The sequence below is a fragment of the Hesperophylax consimilis genome, chromosome 2, assembly GCF_061612785.1.
Source record: "Hesperophylax consimilis isolate HC1 chromosome 2, BYU_Hcon_1.0, whole genome shotgun sequence".
NCBI classification, from domain to species: domain Eukaryota; kingdom Metazoa; phylum Arthropoda; class Insecta; order Trichoptera; family Limnephilidae; genus Hesperophylax; species Hesperophylax consimilis.
In genome coordinates, this window is record NC_142837.1 from 11,084,085 (window position 1) to 11,105,536 (window position 21,452).

The 21,452-nt window shown below is 34.1% G+C and overlaps 1 protein-coding gene across 2 annotated transcripts in view; it reads left to right on the top strand.

Moving 5' to 3' along the window:
* Nucleotides 1–21,452, top strand: part of LOC149425685 (putative ATP-dependent RNA helicase DHX34) — an 84,210-nt gene that overhangs the window by 3,747 nt on the left and 59,011 nt on the right. For both annotated transcript variants that reach the window (XR_016303423.1, XM_089641182.1), the window contains exons 5-8: nucleotides 945–1,077; nucleotides 1,364–1,512; nucleotides 7,184–7,291; nucleotides 7,367–7,472. Coding sequence is in view for 1 of the 2 variants with exons in the window: in XM_089641182.1 (XP_089497308.1) it covers nucleotides 945–1,077; nucleotides 1,364–1,512; nucleotides 7,184–7,291; nucleotides 7,367–7,472 (496 nt within the window). In the remaining variant the exon portion in view is untranslated. The remainder of the gene's footprint in view (nucleotides 1–944; nucleotides 1,078–1,363; nucleotides 1,513–7,183; nucleotides 7,292–7,366; nucleotides 7,473–21,452) is intronic.

The window sequence follows — 21,452 nt, forward strand, 5'->3', positions numbered from 1 at the left end:
AATATTATAATATAAAACAAATAAAAATTTAAAATAAATATGAAACACAAATATTACACAAAAGTAAGAGACACAAGTAATACATAATATAACACTGGTCGACATTTAATTTTTAAGTGCAGTCCCTTAAGCATAGCTAATTTTTTTATATGTATTTAGTATCCATAAACACAAAATGGAACAAAAAAAAAATTTTATAGATCAGGTTTTTTTTATTATTTAAGAAAGTTTTTTTACATAATTCTTCCATAGTATGACGGGTACTTACTTAACAAAATTTCAAAACTAATTCAATTTAATTTTTTTTGCTCCTGATTTGCGCTTGTGAGTATCTTGAGAGTTTCTCTTCAGGGTCCAGCAATAGTCTGCTAGCATAGATGGACTCTACTTTCCTTGGTATCGCTTTTCCGTATCCACAATGTCCTGGTGAAATCGTTCGCCGTGCTCGTCACTGACATCTCCCATATTTTCGGGGAAAATTATTTTCAAAAATTATTTTATATTTTCAAAATTACATTCGAGCCTAGTTTTGCCATATTGTAAAAAAAATCAATGATAACTCACGAATAAATATGAATGAACATATTTTAGTAAAACTTAAAACCCATAAAAACCTGACGTGATAGAAAAAAACTAATCACATATCTGAAATCAGCGTAAAATTTCCTGTCAGATTTGGCTACTTTTGTTAAAGGGACAAAAATGTGTTGACCAGTGTTATCAGTGCAACATATTTTTTAACAATAGCAGAATTTTTTTTCTGAATCCATATAAATCAATTTATGTATATATATTTTTTTTTATTAATAAAAAAAAGATACACGAATTACATTACACAATTTTTTTCTGAATCCATATAAATAAATCAATTGATTAATTGTAATATCTCTTTATTCTCAAAATGTTACTTTTTTGTGTTATAAAATGGACTATGTATTTTCTAGGTCCCTGGGAGATTGTTTCCTATTCAGTTGATCTACCGACCAATATTTGTGGAAGGACGACAATCCAAATCAGAAAGGCTGGACCCACAACCTTATCTGCAAGTCATGCAGCTGATTGATACAAAATATCCTAGTGAGTCACTTATTATCTAATTCAGTTGGTAAAAGTCTTCTTGGATTAGCCTTCTGGCTTCTATTTTTTTTTTAAATATCTGCAGTTTTAGCGGTTCATGGCGGCTCCTACCCGTGTCTGTATCAGTTTTGTGTAAATTTATTTAAATAGTCTGCTGAGAACATCATTGCTCAAAACTGTGAACTTCAATCTTTCTTTCCAGAACTAGACTCTTATCTAGTAAGGTTTTAATCTTTAAGAGGATGGTCTGAGACAGCACTAAATTATATTAATGGAAATGTTTCAGAGGATGAAAAAGGAGATCTTCTAATATTTTTATCAGGGATGCAAGAGATCACATCGGTGGTGGATGCCACCAAACAGTATGCAGAGAAATCTAAAAGTTGGATTGTACTTCCTTTGCACAGTAGCATGTCCATTGCAGATCAGGATAAGGTCATTTTGCTCACTTTCTAAATAATTATATTTTCAGTAGTACAGGAATGAATATTTACAACAGCCTCATGCTGGATTTACTGGTTTAGCCAATTATATTCAATTAAATTGATGAATTATTAAAAAAAAAATTTCTTCAAAAAAGAATTGTGTTAAAATTAAAACCCAAATTTAGTCCGATGAAAAATTTAATTGAATATTACATTCAATTTTAACTTTGTCTCATTCTTACTAAGCCGGCATGAGGTAAGCCGTTGCTGGCCGGGGGAATGGTCGCTAGCCGGCCAAACAAATACTTCTACGCTTTTGCGTGTCGGGTGGGGCCGGGGGTCGGGAACAGAATCGCCCAACTAATAAATGCCTGCATGTATGTATAACTACGTAATACATCAACAACAGTATACATGGGTGTTCCTGTGTGTGTGTGTTTCTAGTTACCATTCTTCATTCGCAGTTGTTATTCATCTCAAGCGAATATGACGAATTTGTTGCACTTGTTTATGGATACTATTATTTTAAACTCAATACCCAGTTTTTAACCGAAACACCCCTAAATATTTTTTTTATTCTATATAAAAGAAAATAACATTTCCACTTATTTAAATAGAAATAAGTAATTCATTACACATACATATATTACAGAACAATATTATTCACTTTCATTGTTTTATTGGTTGAGTATAAAACTGAATAATTTTTTTTTAAAAGTACCTTCACTTTTTTCATTTTTAATTTCGTCTGGGAGGCAAATATATATGATGCTCCCCTCGTAACCAATGGATTGCTTGCCATAATGAGTATGTATGGTAAACGTGAGATTGTCTTAGCAATACAAGACTTACAGTTGTCAAATAACACCGTCATAAGGAGAACACATGCCATTTCAACAGACATACAAACTCAGTTAAAGACCGACTTGGAAATATGTGACTGGTTCTCGCTACAATTAGATGAGTCAACAGATATATCAGACACCGCACAGTTAGCAGTTATGGTGAGAATGGTATTTAGTAACTTCACAGTAAAAGAGGATATGTTGCAAATATTACCTATGAAAGGACAGACAAGGGGTGAGGATATTTATAATACATTCAGAACATACGCCAAGTCAATAAATATGCCTTTGCACAAGTTGTCTGCGATAACCACCGATGGGGCACCAGCAATGGTAGGTAAAAACAAAGGATTTATTGCCCTCTGCAAGAAGGATGAATTTTCAAACTTTATGTTATGAAGATAGTTAAAAAAATTAATCAATTCTCTTCGAGCAGCTTCTTTGCAACACCGACTTTTCAAGGCTCTGTTAGAAGATACGGAAGATAAAGAACATGATCTTATTCTGCATACTAAAGTATGTTGGCTCAGTTAAGGAAAGGTTCTTACAAGATTTGTGAGTTTAATTGAAGACATAAAAACATTTATAAACGATAAAAAGGAAAATTATGATGAACTAGCTGACTCTAACTGGTTGATTGATTTGGGATTTATCACAGACATCGTAGAAAAATTGAATTCTTTAAATTTGGAGTTGCAGGGGAAAGACAAAAACATAGCTGAAATGATAAGCTCTGTAAAGTCATTTAAAGCTAAATTGGATTTGTTGATATCACATTTGCAGATCAATTCTCTCGTGCATTTCCCACATATGAAGAAAATGCTAGGTAACAAAGAATTAAACGGGTCATTATTTATTAAGCATCTTCAAGTGTTAAAAATCAGTTTGAAGAGAGATTTTTGCAGTTTACACATATCAAGCCAATTGTTTCCTTCTGTATTAATCCTTTTACTTGCCAAACAAATGTAATGGAAATGGCCGCATGTATTGCAGATTTTGTTCAAGGTAAGACAGAAGAACTAGAGTTAGAAATTTTGGACCTTAAGAATGATATTTTGCTAAAATACTTAACCCATTGGCCTCCGAATTGTTTAGCTAAAAAAATTGTCCTTCACATCCGAATTAATTTTGTACAAATTAAGTTTTAAATCTGCAGTGGTGTACTAAATCTTACATAACTTTTAAACTAAACATGAAAACGAAAAAATTTCTTTTAATTTACTTGTGCATTAAATCAAGGTATATAAAATATACATGCAGTGTTTAAAAAATAATAATAATATTATTAAACGAGGATATAAAAATATTTTTTTACAAAAATCTTTTTTTTTTCTTAATTTTTTTTATAATTGGATTAAGAAAAATTGTACATTAATCATACTTATTAACATAATATTTTTTTTTCAATTTGGGCTGATGTTAGCTGCCCACCACGCGTTTTACGAACAAACTTGTCAATTCCCGAACCACACGCCATTTTGAAAAAAATTCAATGACGCTGAAATATAACAAAATTTCAATCGTAAATATCAGGAAAAAACTGTACCAACGGAGTCCTGCCAATTACTACGAAATGAATGCTTAATTATCTCCAGAGTGATTGGCATTTAAAATTTTAAACACAGATGTTACTAATGTATCCCTTTTTGTTTTTAAGCCGACAGACATCAGACCCTCAGTCGTTTGAGGCCAATGGGTTAATATCAGATGACTTTTGGAATACAGTAGACAGAGAAAAGTTCTCATTTTTAAAAAACGCGGCATATAAAATTGAATCACTTTTCAGTTCGACATATTTATGCGAATCATTTTTCTCAAACATGAACTTAATAAAATCAAGATATAGATCTTGACTCACCGATGAGCATCTTTATGATTGTTTGCTAACAGGATTATCGCCGTACTCTCCTAATTATGAGGCACTGGCCAATGATATGCAATGCCAAAGATCACATTGACACATTGATATTATATTTTTTTATAAAATGTTTTCTTTGTATTTGTGTTTTTTGTTTACTTTGTTTACGTTTTGTAAATACATTTCTCTGTGTATTGAATTTGAATAATAATTGTATTATTTTGAAACATTTTTTTTATTATTTATTAACACACTTAGGGAAGGGTAGTTCTACCCGTTCGGTCGATTGATGCTTAACGTCGGGAAGGGTTGTTCTACCTTCTGCGCCCGCCTCATTTCAATGGCAGAAAAGAAGAAATTATCTGATGTTTTTATATGAACATTATATACCAATCTCTTTATAAAGGTCCCAACTATATGTACATAATTATCAAATTGCAATGCAAGTCTTTTTTTTTGTATTTATCTTGGAGTCTTTTGTGTACATCGATATTTCAACTAAAATGGCCTATATTATTGAACACCTGACACTTGATAGGTATTGCGTTTGAAGATCAACGAAAATAAAATAATATAATAGAAATAATGTAAATAAAATAATAGCACCTTGCAAATCACCTCTATTGACAATGTTCCCCGTTATGTTGACTCCTCCCTCCGTTTCCAGCTCAACCCCCTCCCCCTCCCTCAAATCCCTCCAACCAAAGAACCAAACTAAATAAAACCCCATATTTCTGCACTTAAAAATTTAGTTTTAAAATAGCTAGTTAATGACACGGATGTGTCGAAACCGGTCGCCAATTTTATAAAAAATTTATACGTAACAAATGTACATTGTGAATAATAAAAACTCATTAAAAACAAAATAATATTTATATTTGCCTTTTCAAACCTTTCAAAATGGATTCTGAAAATTACGAAAGTGATCGTGAAATAGTGAAATCGTTGCAGATAATTTATCTGCCTGTTCTAGTAATTATTTGCCTGAATTCCATAGTGAAAGAGAAGAATCTAGTGGAAGTGAAGAAATTCCTTGTAGAAGAAGAATGTCAGTGATGCTATTACAGTTCAGTGATTCTGAAGAAAGTGATATGGAGGAAGAACAAGGAAATATTAGATGAACAATTTTTAGATGTAAACTGTAACTGATTATATAAAGGTGATTAAAAACTTAAACCTAATAGTGTATGGTGAAAAAAATAAACAATATTATGTGAGCAATACGAGAAGCATTCTACGCTAAGTGATTATTTTAAATTTCATTTGAAAAAATAACCAATATTATTAGCACGTTCCGATGGTTTTGGTCCGCTGTACCGTGCGAGAGGCAATTGCACACGTGGTATTTCAATGGGTAATAATGTGTTACTCTGACGATACTAGAGAAGTGGCAATTGTTTTTGTTTTTATAATGATTTGGGCTTGGTGAAAATATAATAATTTGTAATTTTATAAAATTGAAACCTAGTTTATACTTAAAAATTTGAACCCTAATGACTCAACAATGACTTTGTTTTCGATTTATTATGTTACATTAGAAATAATACTTGGTTTTCGGCTAGAAATTTTATAGCTTGGGTATGCTGAGTTAGTATGTAGAAAATTTTATTGAAATATTTCCATTATTTTCGAAGATATAGCGATTTAAAACAAATTAAAGAAATTCGCGCGGGACCTTTATTTTCGCCCGTTTTCAGCGGTCAGCCGGCGAAAAAATAACCCGATCAAAGTGTGTTAATAAATTATGAATATAAGAAAATAAATTATGGGAAAATGAGAAGTTATGGAAGGAGTTTGTCGATTAAAAATAGGTGGTGCCCGCCACCCTACCGATATTTTAGAATGTGCTCTAGAGTGCAAAAAGGTTAGGAACCCCTGTTATAATATAATGTGCTTGTAGCTATATAATATATATAGCTACAAGCACATTAAAATATAATATATACATTGTTTTATTATTCTGCTACTATTTTTATTCTTCTATTGAAAATTTTATTTATTCTGTTTAAATAATATCCAGCTTACATACCACTTGCAGCAGGCCTTGCAAATATAAATTATTATATAAGTATACAATTTTTTGTCCAAATGTTGTTTTTGTTAGTTGAATATGCCTTTGATTGTAACTTCTAGGGATTTTGGGTGTTTGGAAAGTCATTCAATTATTTATTGTTATCAATTTGTAGAACTCTATTTTGTGTTTTTAAATTTTATATACATATTTAATGATTTTTTTTTAATTTATAAAAACAGTTACAACATTAGACAGCCGAACTTGTTTGTAAAATATAATTAAAAAAAAATTATAATAAATAATTTCACACCTGCAATTGTCTGCGTCCCACAGCTGCCAGTGTAAATTACACTAATACTAAAAGAATAGGTCCGTAGCCGCGTATGTGATCTGTGTGCGCTATTTCGAATGAACTTAACGAAAGGGGTAGTTCTCCGGCTTTGTGCAAATTTTCAAATAATAAAACTAAATGTTCCTGTTTATTTAACCCCTTATATAACTTTTTTGTCGCTCGCGCTGTCAGACAAGACTACCCGGTACATACCCCGGATCGTTTACTTCGTTAGAGAGGGATAGAGTACAATAGACATTCTTTTGAGATGCAAAACAGACCTCTTAAGCTTCATCAATCTGTAAATAATTTGTGGTTTAATATAAACTGTGTGTTTCATTTAATAATAAGTCAAACCACAAAATATTTGTTTCATACTAAACATGAAATAATTGTCAAATAACTCCTACGCCAAGCGCAACAGCTAGCACTCTTCATTGGAGTAGAAATTCAATTACATATGTTTTACACTATTACCAATTATGACCTAAAATTATGTACAATGTAACAATGTTATAAGTTAAACAATAAAAAATAAAAAAAAATTAAAAAATTTAATAATATGTCAAACTACAAAGTAATAGCTTTCTACGAAAACAACAATTATTTTCATTTGTAATCTTTCTTTTTCAGGTATTTGACTATCCGCCGGATGGCGTACGAAAGTGTATTGTTTCGACAAACATTGCTGAAACTTCTGTTACAATAGACGGCATAAGATTTGTGGTAGATTCTGGAAAGGTAACCTTTTATTTCTTATAATCTCAATTTAATTCTATTACTTATTAGCCTTTCAATATTTTAAATATCTTGTAGGTCAAGGAAATGAGCTATGATCCATCGTGTAAGATGCAAAAATTAAAGGAATTTTGGATATCAAAATCAAGTGCAGAACAGAGAAAGGGGCGAGCAGGCAGAACAGGTTTGTTCCTAAGATCTAGATATTCCTTAGAGCATCTTCCTCACACATCAAGTATGCCAAATGTATGAACATAACCTGTTCAACCAGTGTTACTTAACTTGCGATTTCTGGCAGGCCTAGGTTTTTTTTAGCAATATATCCGTAACCTGTAAAATATGTCTTAGCAAAATCGAACAAATTATGCACTCTTCAAAATCCTGTCAATTATTATGATCAATATTAGAGTTAGAGCTGGGTCGATCACTACCCACTGGCATCGTGAGCGGGTCGCGAGAACCCACTCTTTGATCAGGTTTTACATGAGGAAAAAATGCCATAGAGGCACTGCCGGCCGCAGTACCAAGTCATACCCGAAACCCGATTACCCATTACCCAGTTACTTTATTTTGACATTGGTAGGTAGTAGGTACTGTAAACTGTTAGACCATGGCATAGATGTGAAATTGTGTAGACCAAACATCTCGAGTCTCGCGACACAGAAATAGAGATTAATCTGAAACTTAAATGAATTGTCACTGCGGTTTCAATTTTCAGTTACCGGATATGCTGATATATTTATTATTATAATTAATATGATTCTTTTGGATACTGGGATAGGAGTACAAGATGGTGTACAAAATGAATAATGTTTACATGATTTCGATTTTATTTTACTGTTTCATCATTTCTACTGTTAGCTGTTCAGTTGCATTTCAGTGCTACAACAGTGCGGTCGTACACAGTTTCGTATAGTGAACTGCGAGCAAATTATAATGCGAAATTAGAGAGTTTCATGGTAAAAAATATAAAAACATATGCGCAAGCCACAACAACAATTAATAAAATCGAGAAACAAATTCCATAAAAGCACGCTATCATAATATCAACGACTAAAAACTTTAGGGCTGAAGAAATGACAAAAAGAATCGAAAAAAACATAGATGTAACCAAAATGAATGTGCAAAAAAAGAAGACGTACAAAAATTGGCCACAAAAATAAATTAAACATTCGGCGAAGACATAAACGCTGAAGAAACAAAAAAGAGAAAACCAATAATGATCGTAAAAAGATTACAATCGAATTTTTCAGAGGATGAAATTGTCTTAGGCATAACTCAGCAAAATGAGGGGCTACAAAATTTCTGAAAAGATGATTTCAAACTCATAAAAGAAATCAAACTCAAAAAATTCGACCAACAAAAGACGTCCCAGCAAAACATGTCAAACTGTTTACTACAAACGTCAGGAGCCATCAGAAAAATACTTGTTAACATCGGAAAAATCAACATAAAATAATATATTAGGTATAAGATGTAAAATTTTATAAATAAATAAAATATACGTATGTATACACAGAAAGAAAAAATAAACCAATCCGTTACAACTGTTCCTGCAACGATAGAAAATTCAAAGTAAACATATCGGACGACCACCGTGCTGATAGCATCAACTGCACATACAGACAAAAAATGCTTCAAATCGCCAAAGAGAGAATAGAATATGAATAAAATTGCACACCTACTTATTAGTGATAAAAAAACACAAAGGCTCTCAACAAGTCCGTTCTCCAGTAAATCTAACTCCAACAGTGAAACGAACAAAGGTGGTTCACGGCTACTAATGAATTCATTATTATTATTTCTTCGATATGGATGACTTTGTGATAAAACCATATAGATGAAAGAATATATAGATCGGAGAACAAAACAAATAACATTTTAGCGATAAATCCCGAAGTTAGCCTAACCATATTTCATATGAATGTAAGGAGTATCGAACGAAATTTAGACGAACTCCTGGTAACAATAAAATCACTTAACAGACTAGACTGCATAATATTAACAGAGACGCATTCATCGAGCGATATAAATTATAATATTTCGGGTTATACATACTATGCAACAAATACCCAAATTAATAAAAACAGACAAAGAGACATAAAAAGACAAACAAATTTATTTCAAATAAATATGTTGTGACTTTTGACAGAGAAATCCACATGCATAATGTAAACATTTTAAATATGGAAATCAGTTTCCATTTAGTACACCTAAGTACACCTTTAGCATATTCGCTATATATAGAACTCATGCCTCAATATTACCAACCTATGTAGATGAACTTTTTTTTTTTTTTTTTTAAATATATATAAATTACAAACAATACAAAACAAAATGAACCTTTGTCTGTCCAACTAGGAAGGATTCCCGTTTCAGGACAGCCAAATTGTGTATTTAGTACATAATATTCTTGGAATGGTGATGCTGTCAAAACAAATTTTGAGAACATTGTTGATTGCATTCGAAATGACAGGATGATTTCTTTATTCTTGAAAGAATCGCAATGATGTAATTTATTACCAGGGTCAATTTGGATAACATTAGTAATTGCATTCAGAATAGATGATTGTTTTCTTTCGGGACATCACAAGTCTGAGATTCTTTCCAGGGCATTTTGGAGAACATTTACAATTGTATAGTTAGAATTTCCACATTTATAAATTTATAAAAACTAAAACACATTCTTCTTGCGAACAGAAATCAGGAAACCATCATTGTCGGAGACATTAATCTCAATATCGCAAATGATTACTCATCCTATGACAAAGATAATTATCTTAATATGATGTCAGAATTAAATTTTATATCGTGTTATTATGCTGTGTTTAAAGTTAAAGACACGTCGGACAAACTTTTCTAATGAATAGAGCGCCAAAGCATGATATTTCTATCATGCTATGTCTGTCCGACGCGTCGCCAGCTCCTTTCGGATCATGAAAGACTTACCTCTCGGGCGGTGGGCACTGCTGTCATGCTATTATGTCACAGGGTGATGTGATGATTAAATAAAACAGTTTAATTGTTTAAATTGCACACTGATTATATATTTAACTGTCTGATCATATCAATATTTAAATTAAGACACTCACCCGAGATCGACCGTGTTATGAGCTACTCTGACTATCTAAACTTGGCTAGGTATTCTTGATGATGGGAAATCCATGACGGTGAGGAATGCATCGGTACGATCCGAGGCAAGTCGGATGCCTCTCATCCCTCCTCCGGAATATTCTGCTGTTGCGCGCTGGCCCTCTCGTGTGTTAGGCACCAATCGACATCCGCCCACAGATTTGCTCGGCGAGATTAATTAAGGCTCGGCCCAGAATATTAATAACTTGCCTGCACAAGGCCCAGGATGATGAATTTATATCCGCGACCACGGTCAACCCAGAGATGGCTCCGATTAATTGTCGATTACCATCTACCGACATGCTGATCAAAATGTCGCCGTTATGGTTTTAAAATGTGAATCACGCACTTTCTCGATAACTCCAATATCATGTTGGATATATAAAATAACAAACCCATCAGGGTAAAAATCTATCGATTCACGATTGACTGTGTTACATTCCGTAATCCGGTTTTTAAATTAATAATCTCTGCGACTGTCGTTACCGAACCGGGGTCCCGCCGGCTCTCTAACAAGAGTGAGGAAACGGCCCCCCCCCCTTTCTCCTGACCGCTCATCTCTGTGTTGCCTGTCAAGAATCATAATTAATTTATTACCCTTTCGAAATTAGCCTACCTGAGCCTACTTGAGTTTATGAAATAATATTTCATAACATTACCCCCGTCACCACACAAATGTTTGCCCCCAAACATTAATTTACCTACAAACCTGAATTATAAAAACCTATGTCGATCCCGGTACTAAAAAGAAGAAGGTAACTCAAACAATTGTTATAAAACTACAAAATAGAATAAAATTAATAAGTTATACCGAATGGGTGTGCCGCAACTCCAATCGCACCCATCCTGCGTAAGGCAGGATGGCTGGGCTTGCGAAGCAACCATTCTCCAATCTGAAAATTTACAAAAACCATAGCAACTACACTTAAATATAGAAAACTTTAACTTAAATATCCTAAAATTAACAATATCTAAATAATGTTACGTAAACGGGGTCCACAAGCACCCACAGCATTGATGAAGCTGGGTGTTGAAAAACTGACTTATCGTCAAGAACTGCCGTTGACGTTACATCTACAATAAAGCAGATAAACTTAAATTAAAAATTCATATATTATTACTACAAAATTACAATTTATATATATTTATATCTCCTTCTCACATCATCCGAATATTACAACATGCACTTTGGCAACACTGTCCCTAAAATAGGGTTTATATAGCCACGATAGGCAACACTTTAGGGTGGAAAACCAGCCCTCACTTTTCACTGATTTTACGCACTGAATGTACATCTTAGGAGATGGAAAAATGTTCACTCCGGAGAGTTGTAACTAATCTACCTAATTTGGTCGCTCAGGTGAGTTCACGAAGGGAAGTTATAAATTTAAGAGCAAAACATCATCGCAAGAAAGTTTTATCTTATTTGAGAAAACTATAACCTTTACACTCTCACAGGTGTGTAAGGTGGTTTAATAAATTGAAAACGTCATCAACCATTCCTATGGATATGGTGCAATTAGTAGAGGTATACCGCCATTTTTATGAATGGTGTAATTAGTAAAGTATACAACCATTGTTTTGAATGGTGTTATTTTTGTATGAGTCCCATATGTGATGGACATATCTTATATAATAAGTATATATTTGTAATCAGTTCTTATAATTAAACATTGCACTATACGAGAAGAATTTTCAAGCAATTTATACTTAGTTTAGCTAGATAGCAAAACAAGATTAATATTTTACCCAACTTTTGCGTAGATGAGTATTTAAATTTTCCAAGTACTCAGAGTACCAAGAGGTACTGGGATGGTATACATATTGAAAGTACATAGAATAATAATATTAACGAAATATGAACATTGTTCATAAAATTGTGCTTGAAATACAAGGGGATAGTGGACAAGTATCACCATGCATTTCCAGACAATATAACCAAATACATAACATAATTTTATTCATCTGTTCTGCTGAATTGTTCTTTAACATATTAAAGCTTAATATAACGATTATTTCAATAAACACGGAAAATAATGAACTCGAGCATTATCACTAGAGTTAAATAAAAATTGTGAGAAACAATTACTACTCGTTTTTTGATTTAGTCATAGATTGTCAATGTCGGGTTGCTTCAACTCGGTTGATCAGGCCGGGTTGAAACTCCCAAGCATTAAACAATATTTTATTTACAGCACTTTATAGGGATGGCCAGATCCTTCAAAGTACTTAAGAATATAGGACTATACCGGGACATTGTCCGATTTTACAATATCTTTTATATGGAAATCACCGGTAACTTTCCCATTCATGTCAGCTAATGTATAAATTAGGTCTGATTTTTTCTTTACAACAACATTTTGTACAAAGCGAGGGGCTAGTTTTTGTGCAAAGTAATTTAAAGCGTTTGATTGGACGAAATTTCTACGCCAAACTCTGTCTCCGACTTGAAAACTAACATGTTTTCTCCGCAGGTTATAATGGCTTGCTCCTTTTTGGTAAGCTTTTAGTAAAGCATCTGAGACTTGCTCATAAACTGATGACAGTTCTTCTAATCTTTGTGCGTAGATTCTCTGACTAGTACAATTTTGTGAATTAGATTCAATATCAGCTATAGGGTTACGATGCAAATCACCGTCTAATATTTGCTCCCGACCATGCATTAGAAAATAAGGTGTAAAACCCGTAGCGCAATTTACGGAATTGTTCATAGCTGATTGTATTTGTGGTAAAAATTTTGACCAATTACGGTGGTCTGATTCAACTAATATCGATAATGCGGTGCCCAAAGTTTGGTTATATCTCTCTACCACATTGTTTTGAGGGGTATAATAAGAGTTATAAAACGGAGGTGGTATATTATAATTATTCAATAAGTCCTTAAATTCTTTGGATACAAACTGACGGCCGTTATCACAAACAATGGTGCGCGGTACGCCATGTACAAGAAAGATACTTTCTTCTAAATTTTTCACAATGCTTCGCGCGGTACCTTTGCGCAGCGGAAACAGCCAGGTAAACTTTGAAAAAACATCAACACAGGATAAAATAACGGTAAAACCAGAGTAACTTCTCGGTAATGGACCTACCAAATCCAACGACAACATCTGCATTGGACGTGTAACTTTTTTAGGATGTGATGAAATACCGTTAGGTGAGGCCGTACTGATTTTATGCGCCTTACAGACCGTACAGCGATTTACAAATTGTTTAATGTCTCTGTACATATTTGGCCAAAAATACCGTAATTGTGCTTTTTTATAAGTTTTAAAAACGCCGGGGTGACAAGATCGAATAGACTCGTGAACACTACTTAAAATGTCTAATCTTTTTTCTTGAGGAATTACTTTTTTCCACGCAGTGTCTTCACACAGTGCTAAACGAGTCTTCGTGTGACGAAATAGTTCGTTCTCCCGAATTTGGAAGTTCTGAAAACGTTGGGGAAATTCTTGACAACCCTTCCAAATATTTTGATACCACTCATCTTGAATATTTTCTGAATCTATAATGGAGATTTCGGCAAGATCCATTCACGAAAGGACATCTGGGACTATATGCTGAGTACCTTTACGATGGATTACATCAAACGAGAATTGGGATAGACGTGAACTCCAACGCGCGAGACGACCGCTGGGGTTGGACAGAGAACCTAACCATTTTAGACTTGAGTGGTCGGTTACAACTGTAAAATGAGTTCCTTCAATGTATGGTCTAAAGTGTGTAACGGAGTCTAGTACGGCTAAAAGTTCACGCTCAGTTATTCCATAATTACGTTCGTGAACGTTTAAGCATCTCGAAAAATAAGCAATAGGGTGCTCCTGTCCATCTATAGTTTGAATTAATACCCCCCCAATGCCTACGGAGCTTGCGTCACAGTGTATAGCGAAGGGTTTCGAAAAATCTGGACAACTTAAAACTGGGGCAGAAGTAAGTGCTTGCTTTAGTGCAATAAATGCGGATTCAGCTTCCGGTGACCATTTAAAATTACTAATTCCCTTTTTTGAACCAGTAATACTTGTTAAAGGAGCTGCAATGCTTGAAAATCCCTTGATAAACCGTCTAAAGTAACCGCACAGGCCAACAAATGCCCGAATTTGTTTAGCATTTTTCGGTATAGGAAAATTTTTAATACTATCAATCTTACTTGGATCGGTGCGAAGTCCCTGGGAATCTACCATATAGCCCAAGTATTTAAGCTCGGCTTTACAAAATTCCGATTTTTTTAAATTAATGGTGAGACCCGTGTCTCGTAGACGTTTGTACACCCGATTTAACAAGTTTAAATGTGATTTCAAGTCTTCCGATACTAATATAAGGTCATCTAAATAGCAAAAAACATTATCATCGAAATCAGGTCCAAACAATGCATCCGCTAGTCTTTTTAATTCGCTAGGAGCATTTTTCAAACCAAACGGCATGCGAGTGAACTCAAAGAGGCCCCGCCCAGGAACAACAAATGCTGTCTTTTCGCATGATTTTTTGTCTAAGGCTATTTGCCAAAATGCCTTGGAGAGGTCAATCGAGGAAACATATCTGGCACCGCCGAGTTTATCTAGGATACGCGCAATATAGGGAAGAGGATAACTATCACGTACCGTGACGTTATTAATTTTTCGCGAGTCAAGGCAAAATCTAGCTGTTCCGTCTTTTTTTGTTACAATTATTACTGGACTGGACCATGGTGAACGAGAAGGTTGAATAACCCCTAATTTTAGCATTTCATCAACTTCTGTTTCTAATTGATTCTGCCGTGCGGGTGAAAGAGGGTAATACCGCTGTTTGATGGGTGGTCCTGTTGTAATTATTTTGTGTTTAACTAAGTGTGTTAGACCTAACCCCTTCTTTTCAAAAGAAATTGACTCGAATTTTTTTACTATTTTAGAGAGTTCCCTGTTCTCTTCAATAGTTAGGGATGAGGCTGGCCGAATAGCCCGCAACCCATTTATATTTCCTTCCGAAACAGGAAGAGTAAATCTTGAAAAAAGTTCCGGTGCGATGTGGAACTCCTTCCAAAAGTTAACTCCTAGAATAATTGAAGGCGACAATGTCGGGATGACGTAGAAAAGAACCTCCCGGGTAACTCCCTTATACGTCACCGGCAACGACATTGTACCTTTGACAGGCTGATTTGTACCGTCAGCTGTCGATACAAAAAGATTGGACTTAACTAATTCTATTCCTAATTTGCTAAAAATCTTATGACTATCTCCACCCAAACATGATAATGTAGCGCCACTGTCCAACAGTGCGTTGTAAAAATGATTTATTATATATACATTGGCATAAGGACGACCATCGTTTTCAATTTCCATCTCCTGTGGCAGCGGGCCCACTGTTCCAGATGATGGGACTGAAAAGAACTGGTGAACTAGACGGAGCCAACTGTGCCACTCTCGCTTCCTCTGCGCAAAGGAAGGAGCGCGACAAAGGTGACTCCCAACTAGTTTTTTGACTTATGTCCATTAAAAGCACCCAGTTTTGAATTTCCTGCGACTGCGGGTTTTTTCCTACAGTCGGCCACGACATGTCCCGGTGTCTTACAATAAAGACAAATAGGCGTCTTATAAAAAGTTTTAGAAGTTCCCTGATTATTAAGATTACCGTTATTAAAAGAAGACGAAGATGGTTTATTTGAGTTGTTACCTGTATTTGATGGACCGAAATTACGCCTATTATCATTATTCTTATTGTTGTATGACTGCTTAAAAGTGTTCTGGGTATAACCAGTGCGTCTAAAGTTATTATTATTATTAAAATTTTTACTAATAGGCACAAATTTCTCCGTTTTATTCGAGCTATTGTGCACATCTGATGCTTTAGAAAATGAAGACGATGACACAAATTCTTCTGGCGGTAATGCATAAGATTCTAATTTACCGGCATAAGTTGTTAATTGCTCAAAAGTAAATATGTCTCTAGACACTAATAGATTTGAATACATCGGTAGCAAAGCCTTCATTGCTAGCCGCAGCAGTTCCTGCTCGGGAAGTTTTGCTTCGAGCATATTGTTTAGTGCTTTCATTTTTAGCGTGAATTCTAGTACTGACATTCCTTTTTGTTGAGACATGTTAAAAAGTTTTATTTTTAAATCGGTTTGAAGGTCGCTTGCTTCAAATTGGCTAAGTAAAAGTTTTGACAGCTCGTCCCACTTCAATTCTGGGTGGTAAATGGATCTGAACCACAACAACGCCAGGCCATCCAGAAGATCAGGGAAAACGCGCACCAGTTCATTTTGAGGAAAATTCCTGGTTCTACATTTTTCCTCAATAAGTAGGAGAAATTCTCTTACGCTCGATTTCCCGTCGTATTTAATGTTCCAATTAGTAACATTTGTGGATGATGATTCTTTATAAATAATTTTTGTATGTTTAATAATTGTTGGGTTTTTAACAGTATTTAGTTCTGTCTCCGAATCTGAATCTGACGAATCCATTTCTGTACTAGCTGTTGATTTTAACGTTTTATTGTACTCGCGCGCCTGTGAACGCAGCGCGTGAAAGGTGGACGCTGGTTCGATAGATCGTGTTGTAAGTTCCTTGGTAAGGTCTTCTTTAGAGGCATTGTTAATATTTGCAATTGGAGTCGACATTTTTATCAAATTGTACGTGAAGTTCTAATATGAAAAACTCGAATTATCTCGAAAATAATCGAAAGCGTATTGACGTTCGATGAATATTTTTAGCATTGAAAAACATAAATGTAAAAAAATATATTCATGAAATATTTATAGTTTTGAATTGAAACCAAAATAATGTTAATATAAATTATTTTTATAAAAGTGGTAATTAAATTCAATTTCGAGATAATCGTCTGTATACTCGAGGTTAAATTTGAAACGTACATTTGATTTGAATCGTTATTTTAAAAAAATATATTAGAAACTTTGGAGAAATACATTTTTTTTTTAAATCAATAAAAATAATCGATGAAATTTAGTTAAGTATGTCATCTTAATCGGTTGTTCCAAGTATAGTAAGTATCTATTGAAGTTCATAAATTAATTATTCGCCGAAATGTTGACAAATTACCCATCTACGCTGGAGTATCTATGGAAATTTTTTTTTGTGTATAACAAATTATGCATCTATGCTAAAACTTCTATGGAATTGCTGGCGTAAGAACAATGGCGATGCAATTTACTCGTGAACGGCATAATAACAATATAATATTCACCATTAATAAACATTTTTATTACATGAATTTGATATGCAGATACAAGATTAATGTTCCGAATACGTCTATCATACGTCGAAGAAAGTCTATTTAATACGTATTGAAAAATAACCGTAAACAAATAACACATGAATGAAATCTTGTTGTTTATGTCATTCTGTTGCATGAAAGATGTATTTGGTTTGTACCAGTTTGACAGTTATTTTATAGGTTATGATATGAAGATATTATGTAGATATTACATATTATAAACATTGTATTGTATGACAAATGACACATCTATGCCGAAATATCTATGTGTTAATTCCAATAATAAACAACACTACCCACTTGTTATTCATAGTATTATCTATTGTGATGACAAATTGACATACCAGTGTAAATAAAACGTTTGTCATCCATAGTATTTCGAAACGTCAGAATAACAGAAATACAACATTATATATGAGGTTAAGGCATGACTACTTATTCACAGTTTAAACAAAAAGTAATCTCCCAGGATAGAACGCGTCGACACGACATTTATTATGTTTAATGGTAGTGCACTATGTTTAATTTCAGCAAAACAGATGAATATAACACTATAGATAATATAAATTATGTTACCAATCACTCTACACACAATAACATGACAAAATCGAGCCAAACCACGTTGCGCGCCAAATATTATGCTGTGTTTAAAGTTAAAGACACGTCGGACAAACTTTTCTAATGAATAGAGCGCCAAAGCATGATATTTCTATCATGCTATGTCTGTCCGACGCGTCGCCAGCTCCTTTCGGATCATGAAAGACTTACCTCTCGGGCGGTGGGCACTGCTGTCATGCTATTATGTCACAGGGTGATGTGATGATTAAATAAAACAGTTTAATTGTTTAAATTGCACACTGATTATATATTTAACTGTCTGATCATATCAATATTTAAATTAAGACACTCACCCGAGATCGACCGTGTTATGAGCTACTCTGACTATCTAAACTTGGCTAGATATTCTTGATGATGGGAAATCCATGACGGTGAGGAATGCATCGGTACGATCCGAGGCAAGTCGGATGCCTCTCATCCCTCCTCCGGAATATTCTGCTGTTGCGCGCTGGCCCTCTCGTGTGTTAGGCACCAATCGACATCCGCCCACAGATTTGCTCGGCGAGATTAATTAAGGCTCGGCCCAGAATATTAATAACTTGCCTGCACAAGGCCCAGGATGATGAATTTATATCCGCGACCACGGTCAACCCAGAGATGGCTCCGATTAATTGTCGATTACCATCTACCGACATGCTGATCAAAATGTCGCCGTTATGGTTTTAAAATGTGAATCACGCACTTTCTCGATAACTCCAATATCATGTTGGATATATAAAATAACAAACCCATCAGGGTAAAAATCTATCGATTCACGATTGACTGTGTTACATTCCGTAATCCGGTTTTTAAATTAATAATCTCTGCGACTGTCGTTACCGAACCGGGGTCCCGCCGGCTCTCTAACAAGAGTGAGGAAACGGCCCCCCCCCCTTTCTCCTGACCGCTCATCTCTGTGTTGCCTGTCAAGAATCATAATTAATTTATTACCCTTTCGAAATTAGCCTACCTGAGCCTACTTGAGTTTATGAAATAATATTTCATAACAGTGTATTCATTTACGAGTATTATCCCAGGTCAATGACCTTTGTGCATAGATCACGTTTTCACAAATTTTCAAGATATAAAAAACATAGTATCTGCAGTCATACGACAATCACAGATCATTTCGGGTGCATTTTTACATACAATTACGAAAAAAAAATTTACCAATACCAACCCAAACTCCGGAGAGTGACAGCGGCCGACGCAAAACGCTCAACATAAATGCCCTAGTACATATCTAGATAAAGAGAAATGGCACGACATCTTTAATTGTAATGATACGAATGAATGTTTCGAACTATTTACAAAAACCTATCAACTAACGAAAACAATCATCAAAATTTAAACCGGTTAAGCCATGGATAACTTTTGGATTAATTGTATCAATCAGACACAAAGAAGCACTATACAAAAAATTAATCCAACAACCTACAAATAACACACTAAAAAAACACCTAAAATCATAAAAAAACAAACTTACTTATTTAACCCCTCCGACTTTTCGCGAACTTGAAGCTAAGATGTCTTTACCGAAATGTCAATTTCACGAAAACGTTGTGTTATTACCGCCTCACAATCAAAGCTCTATAAATGAAACATTATTGAACGGAGCCGAATAGTAAAAACTGTTTTAGAAAGGTTACAAAATAGGCTTTCAAATTGTTGTATCATAAATAAATATTAACATTTGTAAATATTTAAATTTAGAATGGAAACATGAAAAAATTGTAAAAATGACTCACCTGTAATGTTTTATGTAAAAACGATACTAAAATCACGGATAATGTAAAAAAAAAACACTTATTTCATCGTACAAATGTACAATAAACAATTCTGTCACTTCACTTTTTGACCATTTCATACAAAATATATATTTTTTTAAATAATTAAACTTGCGAGGCGGGTCGGCACGTCAAACGGCTTTCTTGGCGTCGTTTTACGATTTGGCGGGTAAAATTTGCTTCCACTGAGTAGGTCTTTTTACGGGTTTCTATGGATAACTTTGAATAGAGATGTGAAGCTTCATTCAATACGAATATTCTACTTTTTGTTTTAGGGATGTCACTAGAAGAATAACGGAGTTATTACGATTTTTGTGGAAACACACGCGTTGACGTGTAAACACGCTTATTGTACTTGACTGCTATCGTTATTTTATCGTGTATATCTGCTTACGTTGCTGACCGGTTAATAAAAAACCCAAAAGAAAACTATTTTCGGCGAAAATTAGAAGCAACGGAGAACGATGCAAAAAAAGTCTTACATGTTATAAATGAAATCATAGACAAGAAAAAACATAAAAAAATTAAATACATAGCATCACACATAACAATATCAAAATACGATGCAAAGAAAATCCATTAGCTGCCGCTAACATATTCAACAACTTCTTTGCAAATGTAGGCAAAAACCTTGCAAATCAAATTCAAAAAGTACTGTCCAATGATGAGAACCTTAACATTAATATCTTAAACAAAATTGACATGTTTCACCTCACTTCTCCCAGGAAATCGAGCAAATCATTTCCAGCATGAAAGGAAGATCAGCACCAGGTTTCGATGGAATTACTGTTGAAACACTAAAAACTATCAAAAAACATATCTCACAACCCTTAACACATTTAATCAATATTTAGTCTTCAAAGCGGAATGTTCCCAACTATATATAAACAAACCATCATCACTCCAATTCATAAATCTGACAGCCCAGAAGAAGTGACAAATTATCGTCCAATATTGCTGATCTCAAACATTGCGAAAATCTTTTGAAAAAATTATCAAAAAAAGATTGACTGAATTTAAAATAACGTAATTCACAGCAACCTATGAAAAATAGAAGTACCCAAGGTGCAATTGCTAAATTATCGAACATTATTCAGGACACATTAGATAAATCTTTGAAATGCCTCGGAATCTTCATAGATCTTAAAAAAGCTTGCGATAGTATTTCTCATGATAAACTTATCAAAAAATTGAATTGTGTTGGGATAAACGATAAAGCTCTAAAATGGATAAAAAGTTATTTATTTGGATGACACCAAGTAGTCAAGATAAACAACTTAATTAGTCTACCACTAACAAGTAATTTCGGGACACCGCAAGGCACAGTCCTAGGCTCCCTACTATTTATAATTTATGTCAACGATATTTTCAAACTACCACTTAACGCAAACATAATATCATATGCCGACGACACAGCTATCATAGTGAATGGGATTGACTGGAAT